This window comes from Lissotriton helveticus, chromosome 10 (genome assembly GCF_964261635.1).
Source record: "Lissotriton helveticus chromosome 10, aLisHel1.1, whole genome shotgun sequence".
NCBI lineage: Eukaryota > Metazoa > Chordata > Amphibia > Caudata > Salamandridae > Lissotriton > Lissotriton helveticus.
Window position 1 is genome coordinate 706,464,004 of NC_136071.1, and position 20,124 is coordinate 706,484,127.

Below are 20,124 nucleotides of genomic sequence, written 5' to 3' on the forward strand. Positions count from 1 at the left end.
TACACTCACTATGTGTTGGTAAGAATCATGCTTCACACCCTGTGCGGTGGTGGGTTGCATGGTGCACACACTATGTGCTGGTAAGAATCGTGCTTCACGCCCATGGGGCGGTGGTTTGCATGGTGCACACACTATGTGTTGGTAAGAATCGTGCTTCATGCCACGTGGGGTGGTGGTTTGCATGGTGCACACACTATGTGTTGGTAAGAATTGTGTTTCACGCCCCGTGGGGGGGGTGCTTTGCATGGTGCACACACTATGTTTTGGTAAGAATCGCGCTTCACGCCAGTGGGGCAGTGGGTTGCATGCTGTACACACTATAGGTTGATAAGAATCGTGCTTCACGCCCCGCAGGGTGTTGCTTTGCATGGTGCACACACTATGTGTTGGTAAGAATCGTGCTTCACACCCTGTGCGGGGGTGGGTTGCATGGTGCACACACTATGTGCTGGTAAGACTCGGGCTTCACGTCCGTGGGGTGATGGTTTGCATGGTGCACACACTATGTGTTGGTAAGAATCGTTCTTCATGCCGCGTGGGGCGGTGGGTTGCATGGTGCACACACTGTGTGTTGGTAAAAATCGTGCTTCACGCCCGTGGGTCGGTGGGTTGCATGGTGCACACACTATGTGTTGTTAAGAATCATGCTTCACGTCCTTGGGGCGGTGGGTTGCATGGTGTGCACACACTATGTGTTGGTAAGAATCATGCTTCACGCCCCGTGGGGCGGTGGGTTGCATGGTGCACACACTATGTGTTGGTAAGAATTGTGCTTCTCGCCCTTGGGGCGGTGGGTTGCATGGTGCACACACTATGTGTTGGTAAGAATCGTGCTGCTTGTCGCGTGGGGTGGTGGTTTGCACGGTGCACACACTATATGTTGGTAAGAATTGTGCTTCACACCCCGTGGGGAGGTGCTTTGCATGGTGCACACACTATGTGTTGGTACGAATCGTTCTTCACGCCAGTGGGGCAGTGGGTTGCATGCTGCACACACTATATGTTGATAAGAATCGTGCTTCACGCCCCGCAGGGTGGTGCTTTGCATGGTGTGCACTCACTATGTGCTGGTAAGAATCGTGCTTCACGCCCGTGGGGCGTTGGTGTGCATGGTGCACACACTATGTGTTGGTAAGAATCGTGCTTCATGCCGCGTGGGGTGGTGATTTGCATGCTGCACACACTATAGGTTGATAAGAATCGTGCTTCACGCCCCGCAGGGTGTTGCTTTGCATGGTGCACACACTATGTGTTGGTAAGAATCGTGCTTCACACCCTGTGCGGGGGTGGGTTTCATGGTGCACACACTATGTGCTGGTAAGACTCGTTCTTCACGTCCGTGGGGTGATGGTTTGCATGGTGCGCACACTATGTGTTAGTAAGAATTGTTCTTCATGCCGCGTGGGGCGGTGGGTTGCATGGTGCACACACTGTGTGTTGGTAAAAATCGTGCTTCACGCCCGTGGTTCAGTGGGTTGCATGGTGCACACACTATGTGTTGGTAAGAATCGTGCTTCACGCCCCGTGGGGCAGTGGGCTGCATATAGTGCATATACTTAGTATTGGTAGGATTCTTGAGCTCACCTACGAGTGGGTGAAAGGATGTGTGATGCACACTGTGTTTTGGTAAAGAACCATGCTTCATACATTATGCGGATGCCTGCATAGAGCACATATCACAACTATCAAGCATAGCTCGCTCGCTCTGTTTGGGGTTGCTACCTGATTCGCATACCTTGAGGCCTCGTGGTTCGCTACTATCAAAGGATGGATGGTTCAGACACTGCCCGGTGGAAGGCCGCGCGGCGCACACTGTCTGCGGAGGCGCCTGCATGCTCCAGTGTGTGGAAGGAGCTGCACACACTTTCCGTGCATGCCTCGACATCTGGCGAAAGCCTGCTGTCTGCTGGTGATTTGATCCTGAATCATATTCGGTGGACTGTTCAAGGCTGGCAGAGATGCCGAGGTCCCCCCTCTCTGTTGGGGCTTTGGCGCCGAGTGCTGGGGGCGTGTTGATGCACACTCGGTGGTGCAAGACCGGGCGAGGGCTCCACACATCTCATGGGCATGTTTTGGGGCACTCAAACACTACACGTGTTCCACGCGGGGAAGGTAGAGTTTTCACGCGTCCTAGATAAGTGCACTTGTTTAACACGCAAAGCGGCTTTTGCACGATTCCTGCATCTGTGTTTATATCGTAGTAACGTACTATATATAGAAGATTGCTAAATTAAAAAGGCGATTTGTGGAATCCATCAACCATACAGGTTAGGGCTGAGGAACTGAACCAAGAGCGTTCTGAAGGGAGAGGTTGGAGCACTGAAAAGGCCACGTATAGAAAGAAACCATATGCAATTAGTAGGGTGACCAGGCACAAGAATACTATGTTTATATACACTCGGTTACTACCCGCGGAAGAATATAGGGTTCGGATGGCTCTGTGTAGACCTTGTCGGGCATCAGAGGAAGCTACGAGTATCAAAAGGTCACATGTGTATATTATCTGCGTGATATTCAAGAGGCAGCAGTGGTCGATCCCACGGCTGTACAGACTCCATACCATGCGAGACGCAGGACCCAGTAATCTGAAGGTCGTGTTCTGATGCTAGCTGAGGAAAAATGCTGGATTCAAAATGCCAGGTAGAATCCATAATGTATATAATAAGAGGCGCAGAACTCATAAGGCGGTCTTTATGTAGGGTGCACATTCTATCTGCGGAAGGCCACGGGATTCTGAGGACGATGTATAGAATCAATAAGGTGTCAGAGCGGTGGCGCAGGAATAAAAAGGCTGTTTATATAGAACCCACGGTGCTATCTAAGCAACACTGGAGGATTCAGAAGGTGATGTACAGAATCCAGAGCCTTTGTTGATGTTGGACCCCCCTACTATCCGAGGAAGACTATAGGTTTCATAAAGTTGTGTAAAGAATCCACAAGGCAACGGAAGGCGAAGAAATTTGATAGCGGTTTTTGTATAGAGTCCACGGGCTGCCTGAGGAGGACTGCTTGATTTTGAAACTATGGACAGTCCATAAGATCACACAGAGAGTGCGGGAATAAAAAGGCTGCGCTTACACTGGGTCCACTGTCTCTGCCGAAGAGTGCAGCTGGGCTCAGAGGGAGATGTACAGAATCCATAAGGAATCAGACCGAAGACGGAAGAACAAGAAAGCTGCGTTTTTGTGCGGTCCCCGAGCTCTCTGCGAAAACTGGCTCGGCTTTGTTAGGAGTCTGTGATGTATTAGCGTAAGTGTATGGGAACATGTTTACACAGGGTCCACGTGGCGCCTACGGAGAGCTGCAGGAGCCGCAAGGCTATGTATAGGATCCATACCTATTCGCGTAAGGGTATGAGAATAAAGTTTTCTAGGGTGCTGCAGAAAGCTGCAGGGTCCCGAAGGCTGGTGGCTGCGAAGGCGCGGGCCTCCCCGCTCTGCCGGAGCAGCGTTCTCCGCGCCTGGGCTGGCGGGGCCGCGTTCTCTCGAGGCTCCGCTGCTCCCAGAATACCGGCGGGGGTCGTTTCACTTCTCGGGGCCCCCTTCTAGGGGAACGCACGGGGCTCCCAGCCTGCACCGACCAGAGGGCCGGGACAGTTAGGGGCGGCCTCGCTGGCAGGGGTACTCTTCCAGCAGAGTCGATCTTGGGATTACCGTGTGATCGAGGTCTAGGGCTGCCGAGGGAAGTTTGCAGAATCCACGCGGAGACGGAACTAGCTCCCGGGGTCTCGTCCCAGCTCTCCCCGTTCCAGCTCTCCCCACAGCTCCTCCGGTACTGTTCCGGATTATTGTTCCTTCTCTTGTTTCTTTCGTCTTTGGCGCTGTGTCGATCATGTGCACCAAAGTCACAAGCGTTTCCTTGCATCGGGCATTTTTTTCTTTTTTAAAGCAACACGAGCACTCGTTTTGCTCGGTTGACCTCTTGACGACTTTCACTAAATTAAAGGGTGGAAAAGTAATCATGGCGAGGGGGGTGGGGGGAGAGGAGGGGGCAGTTTCGCCAGTGCCATCATCAGCAATGTTTTCCATATTGGGAGTATTTTTTCAAAAGTTGGTGCTGTAGGAATACCTTATTCCTATCATAAATACACTGCAAAATCTATATTAAAACATGTTAAAAAGCTGGCTTTATTGATATACGTTTCTCATAGTTGATTTAAAATGGAGGAGCGCACGAGGAGAATATATTTCCTCTGAGGATATAGCTTTCAAAACTAGATCATGTGCTACTCGAAGTAGGAACAAAGTATTATTTTCATACCGACCCGAGGATCAAAGTGTCACCCCCATTTTTTAGGAGCCTAACTACGCATATTTATTTATCTTACGCCTCACCCATCCCCCGCCAATCCCCCCCTTACACCCCAACCCATGAGAACTTATCAATACAATTAACTGGTATTTGGAAAATAATGTATTGGCAATTGGTCCTGGTCCTCTTGCGTTTTTCTAGAAAATAGATCAAGACCTCAGCGTCGACCCCTAAAGAAACCTTTGTTTCGCGATCAGATTTTATATTATGCATGCATTTGAAGAGAGGCTTGTGGGATTCACCCGTGGCAAACAACGCTTACACATCTGTATATGCAAAGACATATATATATTCAGCTGGACAAAGACGTAACGCTGCGGAGCTCACTGAGGCAAGAGGTGATGTTTCTATCTGTCGTTCAAAACTGCAATTTCTGCATTTTTTGAGGATCACGGGGAAAAGGGCGCTTTAGCTTTAAGGCTAAGGAAAGGGAGGGGGAAGAGCGGGGGGCGGGGGCGGGGGTCGGCCGCTGTCACTTACTATCGTCCCCGGAGTCACGTGACGCGCGAGCAGCGCTGCTACTGGCTGCAGGCACGTGTCTAGGATACCGGGCGTGGGACGTCACTTGAGGAGCTCCATTAAAAATAAGAACAAAAATGCAGAGTGAAAGTATTCGGGATCCAGTGAGTGCTTCCCGGGCCCGGCGCTGCGCGCGACTGCTCGGCTGCAGCCCGTGGCGGAGACGGGAGCGGGCGCTGCTCGGCTGCAGGAGCTCCTAGTATCCGCGTGGACTGCGCGCAGGTCCGCGGACCGGCCAGAGGCTGAGCCGGGCGCCTTGGGGAGGATCCGGAGCTGCACGCTGCTTCCTCTCGGAGGAATACAAGACGCTGTTTGTCAATGTTGACGTCCACGGGAGGAGTTCTACGAGTCTGCAAATAACTTCACAGAACCGGACATTACTGTGCCCGGGATCCGCGGAGCCCAGAGTGTGCGTGGATTCCGCAGAGTGTAATTGACCCCCGGGGGTCTGTGCCCGTAAGTGCAGCTGACCGGGCCCCAAATGTGTGTTTGAGTGACTGGCCCAATGTGCCTGGGTTCCTCGGAGCCCTAAAGTGCCTCTGGGAGGAGTCTGGATGTTCTCCGTACCGAGGGGGCTGGATGTGCCTCTAGGCGCTGCCCCGATGTTCAGACGATCCAAATCCGAATATTCGCGGAGTAAAGTTCGGGGGCGCCTCTGAGCGGAGCCCGGATGCTCTGCGGAGCGGGGTGCGTCTGTTCGCCCAGCACAGAGTCGACGAGTCCGATGAGCCTCTGAGCGGAGCCCGGGGAGCGCGGATGCTTCGATAAGCGGGGTCTCAGGAGCCCGCATGTGCAGCTTAGCGGAGCCGGGCTTCAGCAGGAGAGAAGCCGGGGCCGGGCTCAGCGCTGCTGGGATCTCCAGCATGGAGGAGAGTGTCAGGGAGCCGCAGCCCCCAGGGGAAGCGGAGGAGTCCAGCGAGGAGTCCCGGCCGGCCCCCGCCCCGGCCCCGCCGGCGCCCGCCCTCCAGCACCGCATCACCAACTTCTTCATTGACAACATTCTGCGGCCCGAGTTCGGGCAGCGGCGGCGGAAGGAGGGGGAGCCCCCCGGCCCCGGGGTGGGCAGGGAGAGCCTGCTGCCCTCGCCGGGCTCCGCCGGGGCTCTGCGCGGGGAGCAGGTGGTGCAAGAAGGGGGCTCCAAGGCGCTCCGCGGAGGGGGCAGGAAGGGAGAAGGAGCGCTGCACCCGGAGGAGGAGGAGGCGGAGGAAGGCGGAGACTTGAAGTCTCGGAGCTTCGGCAGAGACCAGTCCTTGAGCTCGGACTCGGACAGTTCCCAAGCCAGCTCGAACGCCAGCAGCAAGCAGCCGATGCTCTGGCCGGCCTGGGTGTACTGCACGCGATACTCGGACAGGCCGTCTTCAGGTAAGCGCAGCGCTTCTATGAGCTTGAGAGAGCTCACCTGCAAATGCAAGCGAACTTCAGCACATAACAGGCGCAATCATAGTCTTCCCCCACTACCAATCATCAGAGTGGAATCGAATTTCAACCACTGAAGAGCATCCCACCACCACCCTTTCTACCCACAGCTCTCAAATGACACCGTCTAATTCTGCCAAAGGAGAGTCCACTACTAACTACAACAGACCCACAGTGTGAACTCCACTGCCAACCACTCCATCAACAAAGCATTACACGCTAGCAGCGTCCGCCCACATACGGGAAAACACCACTACCACTAAACAGATCAGAAGACACCGTGCCTGGCTAATTAAGCAACAGCCATTTCTTCCCACCACCAACCACAATTATCCAGCACGCAGGCCACAAAGTCTTCCACTGTTCAGTACTGACAAGCAGCACAAGGGACTTGCCATCTCTACCAATCATGACCATGTAGCAGAGAGGGCAATATCTCCCAGCCACAGTCAACATAGGCAAAGGAACTCAACTCACTTTAATCCCCTACCACTGCCACAACCAACAGGGAGAATTCACAAATATATCTGCCCACATAACACCAGTCAACTAATGGAGGAAACTAACCACGTTGTTTCCAAACCTAGCCCTTTACAGCAGCCTAGTGGATGTTACCACTCTCATTGCCCGCTGCTAGTAACAGATAAAAACACAAACCCACAGCGACCTGCCACCCCAACATCAGCGTGTGCTCATACTTTGCAACGCCCACAAGCATCAACCATGACAGTTGTACCACTCACCTGTCCTGCTTGCCCCTTCCCTTCCACACCTCTAGCCACCACCAACCAACACATAGGAATGCAACGTCGATTCTCTCCCACCATCTCCCCAGAGCAACAAACAACCCTTTCTCTCTCCCCTAACAGTAAAAAATAGAACAAGTTGTGGCACTGATTCCCCACCCACATGGACTGTCCACGAACAAGAGGCACATGGAATCCTCTCCGGCTCATTAAATCTTCTCCCAATAAATATAGAGGGACCCGCCACCTCTTTCCTGCCGCCACCATCGTCCCCACCACCACCCACAACATCCAAATTAACACCCATCAGGAGCGCAATCCAGCACACTCCACCGACCACAACTTATCTCTCGGTCTCTGCCCTCGGCCACATTCCTCCAAAAAGGGGGAGCCCCCTTCCCTCTCCACCATCAGCCTCTGCGTCCCACACAGAGAAGAGAAGCCACCTCTCTCTTTACCATCTCCACTACGCGACACCTGTCTATCAAGCAGCAGAAATCCACCCGTGCTCCCTCGCTCCATCAAAATCTTTAATCAGATCCTGCAACATGGCACCTTCTCTTGACCACAACTCTACCCACCGTCACCCAACACGATCCGGAACAGATCAACCCAACGCCCCTGTCTTATTACCGACCTAGCCACGTCATCCACAATAGTTTAGTACAACCATCACCAACTGCACCTGGTATCCACCAACGCTTCCTGGACCACAACATGTTATCCCCCTGTCTGCCCTCAGCGCCAATCGATCAAAACAGGACCACTGCCACCACCAACCGCAATTCACTACAACCATCTTCAGCTAAACACCCAGTTTCCCTTAACTCAACTAATACAACTACCCTTGCAATCGACCAAAACAAGAGAATTCCCACCATCAGCACCACAAAAGAGCACATCACTCTCGTACCATCTCCCCTGGAGTATTGCCAACCAGTGTCTACCAACATATGGCAGCGCACGTACTATCCCTTCCCACCACCACACTCCCTGGGGCCAGCAGCAAGGCACCGTCTCTCTACCACAACTCCCTCCAAGTGAGGAGGTTCACGCACCCCCCTCTGTCCGGCAGCCACTTTCACCCGACCGTGTGCGCTACTGAAGCGTGCACGGCGATTCACACGGCTTGCAGAGACAGCTGCCGGCTCCGTTGACACAAAAATAAGACGAGCGTCGGAAACGACATGTTTAACAGGCATTAAGGCCCACGGTAAGGATGGAAACGGACGAGAGCGCGCGTAGGAGCTCGTCAAAGGCAGCCGCGTGAATGAAAATTGTAAGGATAAACGTACCTGCGTCGTGCAAACAAGGCAGCACTTAATATATCATGTTTTGTGCTGTTTAGTTTGGACCGCTTTTCTTCCTCGTACTTAAAGCGAGAAATGTTAGTTTATGTACTTTATGTTAGGAATATTAAGGCCTTTGGAGCAAAAACGAAATTAGGGCAATAGTGCAGCGACTGCAGGGAATTTGCACATTTATTCGTGCTTAAAATAGACGTGTCTTTCCAGCGTTAGCCAAGCGCGACACTTTATTTTTCACGCTTTATTGATGAACTTTTAAAAACATATATTTAAAATTCTACTTTGCCGTAAATCTACGAATATTCCATGCCCCTCAGAGCATATCACAGTAGCACAGGGTTTTATTGCACAAATGCGTTTCAGCTGAATCTGCGGAAATAGACCCAATAATAGAATATGTTTAATTTCTTTGCCCCGCCAGACAAACAGGCCATACGAGATAGCGTAAATTCAAAAATATAAGTATTTTCATTATTGAAAGAACAGCGCTTGGAAAATTATACTAAACAGAATATAGATGTCTCTTCAATAAATTGTGTTTTAAGAAGCCTTTAAAAGGGCTGTGTTGGGTCAGACTAATAAACCAGATTTAATATTAAAAAAGGACGACCGATTTAACTTTCACGTTTTCCTATTGCTCACGCTCACAGCCATTAGTTCATATTTAATTAATCGATGCATACTAGAATAGAACTAGTAATTCCATTTGCGTGTGTGAAATATTGTGCGCTAGGTATTGCCTATTGAAAACAGTTTTTAGAAATCGAATTTAGATATTTGTCAGCTGAGGGTCAGTGTTTGTTTTGAATCCGTACACTTCCCGAGCCAACGCTTGTTATGCGGGAACCCTAGACACTCCCTGCCTTAAAGACACAGTACTCTACTTTTAGACGGCACCGCGTCAAGCGTGACGTAAAAGTCAGATGCGGGCGCGCTCTTTAGGGACGTGCTCTTTTGTAAGGATAACGAGCCAAGTGCGTAAAAGCTGCAATGTATTTGCCAAGAATACAAAAAAAGAGCCGAGTTAACATACGTCGTATTACGATTGCGGAAGTTGGCGAGTATAAATAGACGCCTGTCTGGGTTGCTTTTTTGAACCTGGTTGCTACTATAGTGAAATCGAAATGCCTTTATTTCCTAACTAAAAATTAAAACATGGGCAGATGAAAACGGACTAGTGTAGTTGTAAATGAACACGGCTGTACTGTTCGCTCTTTGGAAAAAAAATATCAGCGTGATAGTACGCCTCTTGGCTCGTTCCAGTTTTTCATGCCTGGCGAGCGCGAGTACTGAATTATTTAGTACTTTTTTGTTCAAGGCGTTAAACATTCGCTTGTAAAGCTGGAGCGTTCTAGGTGTAATACGGTAATGCAAGGCATACCTGCACACATATTTCTCAATAAATTAAGTGCGTTGGTTTCAGTGAAAGGATATATAATTATATAGTTGTATACGTCTACACCAATGTTTAATTAGCTTTCCGGTGAAACATACTCGCGTATATATTATATAATAATTGGGAGCGTCTTCTGTCAAGTAAATTGTATGCGCGCGTGTGTGTGTGTGTGTACACCTGTGTGTGGGGGGAGGGAGAGAGAAAACGGTTCTTTCTAGCCCCAAAAGTATACCAATAAGCATCAAAGACCCGCAGATGTAGGAAACGCTTACATTTCAAATAAATAGTCTTCCTGTGTGTGTGTGAATTCCTGTTTTCATGGCCGGGTAGAGAGTACTGATAGTAATTGTGATAAGAGGCGCTGTAAGACTACAGTGACGCCTTTCACCGTATATGAGGCATATCGCATCCGAATGAAGGGGTGCATATTCCACAATATCTGTATCCGGTGGAGCCCCTCTCCTGAAGCTGAGGCGTTTCTTGCTCAATAGCCTCGCCTGAGCGGTTTCCAGCAGCATTGGCGCTACCATAGCTCGATGTAGGAAACAGAGCTATAAAGCACGGCGCTATCCTTCGGCGTCCCCACCTCCCCCCTCCGCTCGATAGTGGCAGCGCCCACGGGACCCACAGCCCGAGCGAGAGCGCGGCGCGCGGGCGAGGTTGTAGTAAAAACACGTGCGTGCGAGTGTCGGGGGGGGGGGGGGAGAGTGGGAAGGTCCGAGATACAAGCACGGCACGGACGGGACCAGAGAGGGGAAGAGAAGGAGGCGCGGAGGAGAGGGCGGGATGGAGGAAAGAGGCGAAAAAGAAAAGAGGAAAGGGAACGGATGAAGCGTAAAGGTTAATGACGTCTGTATTATTATTATTGTATTTATTATTGCTAATGATAAAATAGTAATAACAATACAAATTAATAATGATACAAATTATTATATTAAATTAGGACTAATATTATTAGTCGTGGATTTATAATATCGCCACGTATCCAAGCATTGTTCTCATTACCGAGATCAATAGTCAAAAAATACAATTTATGGGATAAGCACAAAACGAGTCAGTTAAAGGGTGAATGTTCTTTTCCCTTCCCGGGACGTCAGTCCAAAAAAAAAAAACCTCCGTTGGAAAATCTAAACGATTTATGCAGTTATGGTTTGGCGAGGCTGCCATGATTATTTTTGGGATTTCTAGTTGTTTTCGTTTATTTTTCTTGGTGAGAAAAAAAGAAGCCGAGAGTCGGGATGGCGCAGAACAATGAACTTGGATGCGTGAGTGGTCTATGTATAATGCATGGGAGATTTAAATGCAAGCCCCCTATTAATCCAGCCTCTCCTGGACGGTGTGTGGGGGAGGGGAAAGCCAAGAGAGGGGCTTCCTTCCCCAGGCCTGCGAACCTCCCTCCGTTCAGGGAGAGGGGGGGGGGGGGAGAGCATCCTTCCCCCCGAAGCCCCGCCCCCCACCTGCAGCCCTCCTGGCTGCGGCGGATGGGGTGCTGTCCCCGCCCCCAGAGCCTGGCAGAGAAGAGGGCGTCCTTCCCCGGGCCTCCCAAGCCCGGAGCTCTCCCTCCTGCTCGGGAGAGGGGGGGGGGGGGGGGAGGAGGAGGAGCCGAAGGAAGAGGGAGGTGTGGACGGCAGAGCTGGAGCAGTGACCCGAGGAGTCAGGACAAAAATCCATAGTCCCTGTGCTCCACCCCCGCGCCCCCACCCCCGAATGCCAAGAGCATGAATTCCCCCCCCCCCTGCCAGAGCTCACTCCCGAGCGCAGTGCCACCCCCTCTCCCGAGCCCCCTCTGCTCCGCGTGATAACATTGAACGCTGCACCTTTCGGCGCTTCCCTCGGCTCCTCATCCTCATCAGCTACAAATCCCCGAAATCAGAAGCAGCTCTTAAAAAACTCCAATCACAACCCGCTGCCAAAACATGTTTATTGCACCGCACCTGTCGTTGTTGACTAATCCTAAAATCTTCTTCACCCATTGAGGAGCCACGCCCCTCTTTCAGCAGCAAATCTCCCCACACACATACCCTCTTCTCACCACTGCATGACTCCTCACCCACGGGATAGATACCCCAGTCCTCACCCCCATACCATATCTTCACTTCGAGTCGTACCCCGACACCACCCTCACCCCACAGGCGCCAAATCCTCTCCAGCACACACCCCTCTCCCGCACACTCTCCCACAGCACCAGACCCACGCCCCACTTCCCGACCACAGATTAACAGCCAGGCTTCCTCTCTCCCCCAATGAGTCTACACCCATATACCCCCACCCCCATCCACACTACTACCCACGTTATCGGCATACTGGCACCCCCCGACCCTTGTATTCCGTGGAACATTCCACTCTCCCATTGAACCTTGACCCTTCAGACCCCCGAGATACCTCTGCCAAACTTCATGCAGGGGCTCCCCGCCCCCCCAACCCCCCCCCCCACAGTCCCTCTTATACTCCCTCCTCCTATTCCCCTCACCAACCCCCTGCGCTTCCTTCATCTACATCTACACACCCTCCACTAGAATCTTTTGCCAAGTACACCGCTATTCGTTAAAAGCCACGATCATAAACCACATTTAATTATAAGCCCAACTGCTTAAAATGTCGAATTTCGCAAATGAATCCAGATTCATATTTTAAGAACTGGAAATATACGAATGTGCTTACATACATACGACTGAGAGGGCAGCACACATATATTATTATTCATGTTAATATTTATGAGAAAGAGTATTACAGTTGTTGTATTTCGACATTGTTCATGACGTTGTTGCTATGATCGGTAATTAGTTTTGTTTTAATTAACCAGGGACAGCAGTCCGTGTATCTGCTGCATCTGCACGTAACTATCCGCATGACCTGTTTTTTTAAAAATTGTATTTTTACTTTATTCGGACCCTTTAGGTCCCAGGTCTCGAAAACCAAAGAAAAAAACCCCAAGCAAAGAGGACAAGCGGCCCAGGACCGCCTTCACCGCCGAGCAGCTGCAGAGACTGAAAACCGAGTTTCAGACGAACCGGTACCTAACCGAGCAAAGGCGGCAAAGCCTGGCTCAAGAACTCAGTCTGAACGAGTCCCAGATCAAAATCTGGTTTCAGAACAAGCGAGCCAAGATCAAAAAAGCCACCGGCAACAAGAACACCCTGGCTGCGCAGCTGATGGCGCAAGGACTGTACAACCACTCGACCACGGCGAAAGACGGCAAGTCAGACAGCGAATAGATTGATTTAAGTCAAAGTTATACAATGCAATAATTTAATAAATAAAAAAAGAATAAAGGGCCAGTGTACAAAGAAATACCAGCATTAATGTTTTAAATATTGTGTGCTAGATTATAATTTTGCAATATGCTATGTGTATAAATCATTTACGGAAACAGTGTTTTAAAAATTCCAAATATCAGATTTTTTTCTCAATTTTTTGGGAGTTTTAGAACCTACTGTGATGACGTTTTTCTGTTTAATGTCTTATTTTGTATTAAGCGATAGTAATTGGTGTTGGACGTTGAAACAGTGTTCACAATCTAAATTAAACAACTTGCTGAAGTCCAAAGATTTAATTGCTGCATTTCACGATACTGTGAAACGAATAAATAGCTGATAGTTTTTATATTTTTTCCTTTTATCGTTTTCTTGTGTTCATCTGGGTAAAAAAGGAGAGCGATCACTATATACTGCTAAAAATATCACGTTTAAAATAAATCATTTGTCATGAGCATTTCACCTTGTTGCAAAACGTGCCCACGTCATTAATTCCGAGTAATATTCAATGTATACACACATTTAAAGGAAGGAATGCCGCTGGAGATGTCACTCACTTCCAAGATTTTCACTAGGTTATTTTTCATTTCGGTGTTATTTGTGGTCGTGAAATACAAAGACCACAAAACGAAAAAGTGCACAAAGCCCACCGTGGCAGGAGGTCACAGGACAGTTTGGAAAACAACACTAAAACATTTATAAACTCTTCTACACACGACGCACAATTCACTCTGTACACGTACAGATACACGTGTGTATCTGTATTATTTATAAAGACATTTGTATATATGCTTTGGTGTCCGTATGTGTGTGGGTGTGAACATGCAGCTAATTCTTAAAAAGAATACAGGTATGCAAGTATGTACACATGTATGCATATCAATCCGGAATTGTTCCCCTTACCTATTGCCTCGAACTATAAAGCTTTCCAAAGTTTTCGCGTTTGAGTTTGGTATAAACCTACTCCGAAATTAGACTGATTGCCTGGGCCGTACCACCGGTGCGCAAGGTCACACAGCCTCCTCGCCCTCTGGGCACGTCACTCAATGTAGAATGTAGACTAATGTGTGCCCATTCAATCCCCTTAGATGTATATGTTTCACTATAGTGATGTACATCGTTCACAGGATATATATATATATATATATATATATATATATACTTCCACTCGCTCAAAAATTCCTGTCTGTTTTCTAAGATTAAAACAAATCCGCATCCAGTCCCAAGTCGAGCCCGCTATATATGCTATTGCTCTTTTTAAAATATTCCAGCAGTATTAACGATGAAAGACAGTAGGATGTAATATTTCTTGCTGTATTGTTGTGGGTTCATACAAAGTGTCGTTTTCTCTTTTTTAATGACAAGTCGATACACTGTAAATAAAACATTGCTCCATTCTTGTCAGTTTTGAAGAAGCTATGCGTTCGTTGCCTATTTCCAAACATATCTTAAAGCTAGCCAAGGTTTGCAGGCACGCACAGAATGGTGTGGCATTTGTAATAATTTAGGACTACGCCTTTGGTGACTTCGTGTACACCTGTCGCTTTGCCTTAAAACCCTTTATTCCATAACTATCCCATGTAAACTTTGTAAATACAATTGTACACTTTTAACAGTAAAGTCTAACATAAAGCCGTCATGTAAACATGTGTATACTCGTCATCTGCTGCTTGGGGGCGAAGGGAGATTGGGGATATACATTGCCTTTAGCAAAAAAGCAATTCCAGTATATACTTGTACATTTTACAACTGCAGTATCAAATATTTATAATCTTATGAAAAATAAATGTCACTGTTTACATTTATCTGTGCTATCAAAACTGTAAACATTGTCTCCGTATCTGGTCTGTTTGACATCATGAACGATGCCAACAATAAAACATTTTATGGTGAAGATCGGAATGTGTGATTGGTCGAGGTATTGTATGGACAAAAAATACATTTAAAGTTCAAGATGTACACTATTATTAACACCAAATTTAACAGTGTTGAAAGATGTGGACAGGCCCCAACTAATATATACACGAAATACATTAGTAGTGACTTTACATGGAATGCGTGCCAAATCACGGACCCAAATAAAATTAATTGTAAAACTTAAGTTATACTTTGTAAAGTAGCGGTAACACAACCGAGGGATGTTTTTTTCTGTTTTTTGTTGTTGTTACTGGTTTACTATAGAATAAAAGAAAATAAGTAGCTCTTTCAACATTCTGGATCAACCTACACCTCAAGATGTCTTATTCTTAGCAACCTCATCAGCACCTTATTTCTAGTAGGAATGCAACATTAAAAACTTAAACGATGCAGCCAAGTTCTGGTCCAATAGTCAATAATACACGTTACCTGTAACTAGAGCTACAAGTGGGTGTCATACCAACGAGTACAAACATGGTTCTTTCTCAAGACACGAAACAAACACTGACCTGATGGAAATGCCTTCCTCCTCTCAACCTGTTTTTTAAACTCATTTATCTATTGCAAGCGATTCAAGAATCACCATGAAAGTTTTACAAATGCTTTACGATTTAAAGAAATCCTTGTTGCCTAACGTTTAGCACTTATGCCTCCCTACAAGGAGGTCATTTTTGTGTTTTTCTTTTAGGTGTGTAAAATGCAGGTTAACACTCCAGTTACATGTTTTTGTACTAGGCGATGGACAGTGGTAAACAAGTCCCGCCATCAACTGTGACATTTGTGTTGTGCTTCACACGAATTGAACTCGTAGGGGAAGATTCCCCTGCAGCCTTTCAGAAAGTGTATTAGTGCTTGCGGTCATACACAATTACATGTTGCCAAGATTAGTGAAAGATCCATCAGCACAAGTTAATGTTTTGTTGTGAGATTTGGGAAAAAAACACTTGTTGAATTGAATTACATTTCTCATTGTGAACGTCAGAATTAAATAAAACTTGGAAACTTTTGAAAAAATCATTCTTGGCTATTTTTTTTATTGGTGGGCACGCTGTTACTTTATGAAGATTTTAAAAGACAGCTATCAACGCAGAGTGAAAAAGGGGGTTAATGTTGCGCATGCGCACCAATAATTAACGTGTTGTTAAATTGTATAACAATAATAATCCTTACTTTTGCAGAAGCTGAACTACAGTGATGTTACATTTAAGTGTATGGCCATAACATGACAAACATGGAACAACTGGCTTCTGGACAATATTAATCACGATAGATAGCCTTTTAGGTTAATTGCACATTGTATGCATCCCCAAAGCACCCCAAAGCACATGACTATTCAACGTTATTGCCTTCCAGGGCTAGCCATCTTTTTACAACTGAAGATGTTGTGACATTCTGAATATTGCACTTTAACCCCGGAAATGCATAGTTGGTACCCGCCCCTTTGAATGTCTAAGAGGATGTGTCGCTCGTGCGTGCGCTCCACCATTAGAAGGCAGCCATTTTGCGGCCAAGGGCCGACGTCGTCTTCTTTGAGTAACGTCTTCCTATGGAATCTTTTGGCGCCAGTTTTCTACAGCAAAGCACAACTATTCACTTTGCATCCATGCCACTGTCTCGTGCACACAAAGAACGTGCACTTAAAAAGTTGTTCTGCTGGTGAAAACATTAAAAAAGCCGCGCTGTATTTGAGAGGATGGTTGCAGGTGGGACCCACCCCCAACTCACTTTATGGGGACCACCACTTATTTTTCCTCATCAGTCTTCAATTTAGAGTACGAAAGAGAAAAAACACAAAAGGGGGAAGGAGGAGGAAGAGAAAGATGGAACAACTATGCCAGAGGTAGAAAGTAGCGATGTAAAAGAACTCGCACAAGTAAGATAAACGGGCAGGGAGTGTTTGGTGGTGGATGAAACGCTCACAAGGTGGAATCCAGACTACTCAGCCTTAGTATTCGGTACCCCTGATATTCATAGAGTGCCCCACGTGCATCGGAACAAAACTTTAGGCCCTAGAACTTCTTGTTTTACAAATTAAACACGGTTAAGGGATCACTGCAAGGGTCCATAGGGAATCCAAAAATTAACTCTACACAATCACACCCCATTTAGTAATGGGATCTTCTGACTCATGCTGAACTACAACACGTATCTGCAGGCAGTAACCACTGCTGGTACTTACACATTTTTCCATAATCTCCACAGAGGACCCCCAAATGGGCATTGCCTAAAAAGTCCTATAACTTAACCAACACAGTTCAAGCAGTACTGCAAAAACCTACCCCTAGAGTCAATACTAACAATTTCTACCAAGCAAGCTGCAAAACCTAGGAAAATCAAACATGGATTCAGGCCTATCATACCCTTAACTGACATTTATTTAAACAATGAACTCAGAGTTATTAAAACTATGAACACTCATGCTTCAAAGTCATAGTTACCAAACCTATTTATTTGGGAAGTAAGTTATCACTTTGTGGGCTGTTGTATCTTTTAACGATTTTAGCCTCTGACATCAGTGGCATAACATGGGGGGGGGCAAGCTCCAGGGGCCCCATCGGCACAGACCCCTGACCTGAGAGCTCCTGATTGAGTTTGGAGCGGGTGGGGGACCCTCCATGTACCTTGCAGAGGGAACCCTTCGAGAATCGTTATGCCACTATCTGATACTACAGCATTTCAGGAGGTCTGAGGAGACCCCTACAATTAACTGCTCTCCCTGCAGGGAAACAAAAACAAACAACATCCAGGGAAGGCAGCCTGGAATTACATACAGAAACATGCCATGAATCTAAAGCTAGAAGTGACTTCACATTAGAGAGGAAAGCAGGACGGTGAATGGAGAGTCTGCTTTAGAGGGAAAGCTCACTTTCTTCACCCCAGTTTCTAAATCATGTTGAATAGTTTGAGAGAAAGGCAACGTGACTTGGTCTGTAACATGTTCTGGATTTGTTCTTTAGGGGCAGGCACTGTCTGTGTTCAGAACTGTGCCTGTGTTTGACTAGCAGGATGTGCTGATTTTTGGCATCATGACCTGAAGCACAGTAAAACATAGAGGGCTACATGTTTGCCCCAACTCAAGGGATCTCCCTCCACCCTTTTTCTCAATGTTTTACACCTAGATTCAAACCCTTCAAACTAATTGCCGTAGGTGGGTCTGAAAGAGAGATCTGAGCCATATGTATAAATATATTTTCCCATAGACACAGAATGGATAAAACCCTTTGATACATCTGCCCCTGGTGCTTTTTCATTCTATTCTTTATACATTTTTTCCGTTCTTCCACTTTCTTTAAACTGTCGACTGGTCACAGTAATTCAGATCCCATAGTACCATTCCTTAATGCCACTGACACTTATATGTCCCTGTGATGTGCTAAAAGAGTTTCTACACAGTTGTAAGTGCACCTAGCTCCTAGGAAACACACAAACTGTTCTATTAAAATTGCATGATTATTTTTTAACATTTACTTTTTTATTGCAAGTGTATGACTACCATGTTTAAGCAGTAGCATATATATTTTTTCTTTTTCTTTTTGTGGCATTTGCTTGCAATAAAAGTAAAATAAAATCTAGTCACTGGTCCAGCTTACCAAGATCAAACCAACTGGCTTTGCCAAAAACTGATTGGAACTGGTTGATGGCATGATTATGCTAGTTAGTCATTTGAAAACCTGAATATCCCTACCTCCATTTGGTCGCAGAATATTGGCAAGTGTGTTATCACACAACGAGGACCGGCTCTGAAGGAGTGCACAATGATTACGAACGACACTAGTTGACTATCCCTTCAAGTGATTATGAAAAATACACTGAGAAAGTGACAACAGTGTAAGTTTTGAATTAGGTCATAGCATGTAGTTGAACGTATTGCTAAAATCTGAGAAACAAGAGCTTTTCAAACTATATTTTGGAAGTCATTATTTTGAGAACTATATACATTTTGAGTGCCTCACCTGTATTTCTTTATGATAAACCAAAGCACACAGCAGCTGACCAAGGTTTCGCACATCAACTTTTCCTGTTTCAAAAGTATTTGGTGGTGCTGCTACTCTCACCATCCGCTGCCAAGGATGTATATCAAAGCAAATAGAAAAAAGAGTAGAGAGGCGCACTCAATGAAATTAATAGCTTGAAAAGTCCATAAAATACGTAGATCCTCTGTCGTTTTTCTTAAATTTATTCTTTATTTTCATTTGCATAAAACGGCACAGCCAACGCGTTTCATCCCCAAAATGTGCCTAGGGGATTTCGTCAGGGCTGAAAAGAGACATTTACATGTATAAGTATATAAATTATCTTAAGTTTAAAATAGCTTGCAAAAAGAGACATATCCAAGCTAGTAAATAGAAAAATATAATCTTTACAAAAAGTATCACAAAATTTAAAAAACAAGCAAACCATAGATCCAAACATATTGGACAGAATAAATATCTGCCATATGACAGGGTTAGTTTTCCCCTTATGGGTGCAAATGCTCCCTCACCAGTGCATTTGCAACCATACACCCACTGAAATTGGTGAAAAGGGACACCAGGCTATTGGAGAGATAGATGCCTGGAAAAAGTTGAGTAGGTTTAACATGCATAAAGTTTGCTGTATCCAAGGAGAGTGTGTTTGGTCAAGAGGACCATAGTCCAAGATTCACCAGTATAAACCACCCGTGAAAGTGAAACCATTAAAAAACCATTTTAAGGTGAAAAAATATCCACAGCCTTAGTTGCCCAAAAAGTCTTAGGGTATCACGTGAAAGTAACTGCATGAATATATTCCATGACTCACCATAAACTGAACAGTCAGGATAATGAAGTAATATTAGAGTAGATAGCTCTATCGACGCTGTTATCTGAACTCGATCACAGTAGATCCCAGTATTCTCCTAAATTTAAAGATATAGTATTAAAATATGATTATTAAGTCCCATGATTCCCCATATTGGGGCAAGTTGTCCAGTTTAAATGTATTTTACCAGACAAAATCGAGGTCATACTGTTTATGTTGGGGTAAAATGATATCCCAATATACATGCTGTCCATAACGTTCTATTTGGAATGGACACCTATGTTATAACAAAAAATAAGTACAGGCATTCCACAACCCAAGGTACCATTTGGTCTCCCTTGGTCGCAAACTAGGCTGCTATGGACCATATATTTTGGGTTGTGGAATGCCTGTACTTATTTTTTGTTATAACATAGGTGTCCATTCCAAATAGAACGTTATGGACAGCATGTATATTGGGATATCATTTTACCCCAACA

At 46.5% G+C, this 20,124-nt stretch overlaps 1 protein-coding gene across 1 annotated transcript; it reads left to right on the forward strand.

The window, feature by feature from the left end:
- The first annotated feature begins 5,093 nt into the window (after nucleotides 1–5,093).
- EN2 (engrailed homeobox 2) lies at nucleotides 5,094–15,880 on the forward strand. The gene is made up of 2 exons (XM_078663252.1): nucleotides 5,094–6,192; nucleotides 12,594–15,880. The coding sequence occupies exons 1-2, from the start codon at nucleotides 5,619–5,621 to the stop codon at nucleotides 12,908–12,910; spliced, it is 891 nt and encodes a 296-aa protein (XP_078519378.1). The 5' UTR covers nucleotides 5,094–5,618; the 3' UTR covers nucleotides 12,911–15,880.
- The last annotated feature ends 4,244 nt before the right edge of the window (nucleotides 15,881–20,124 follow it).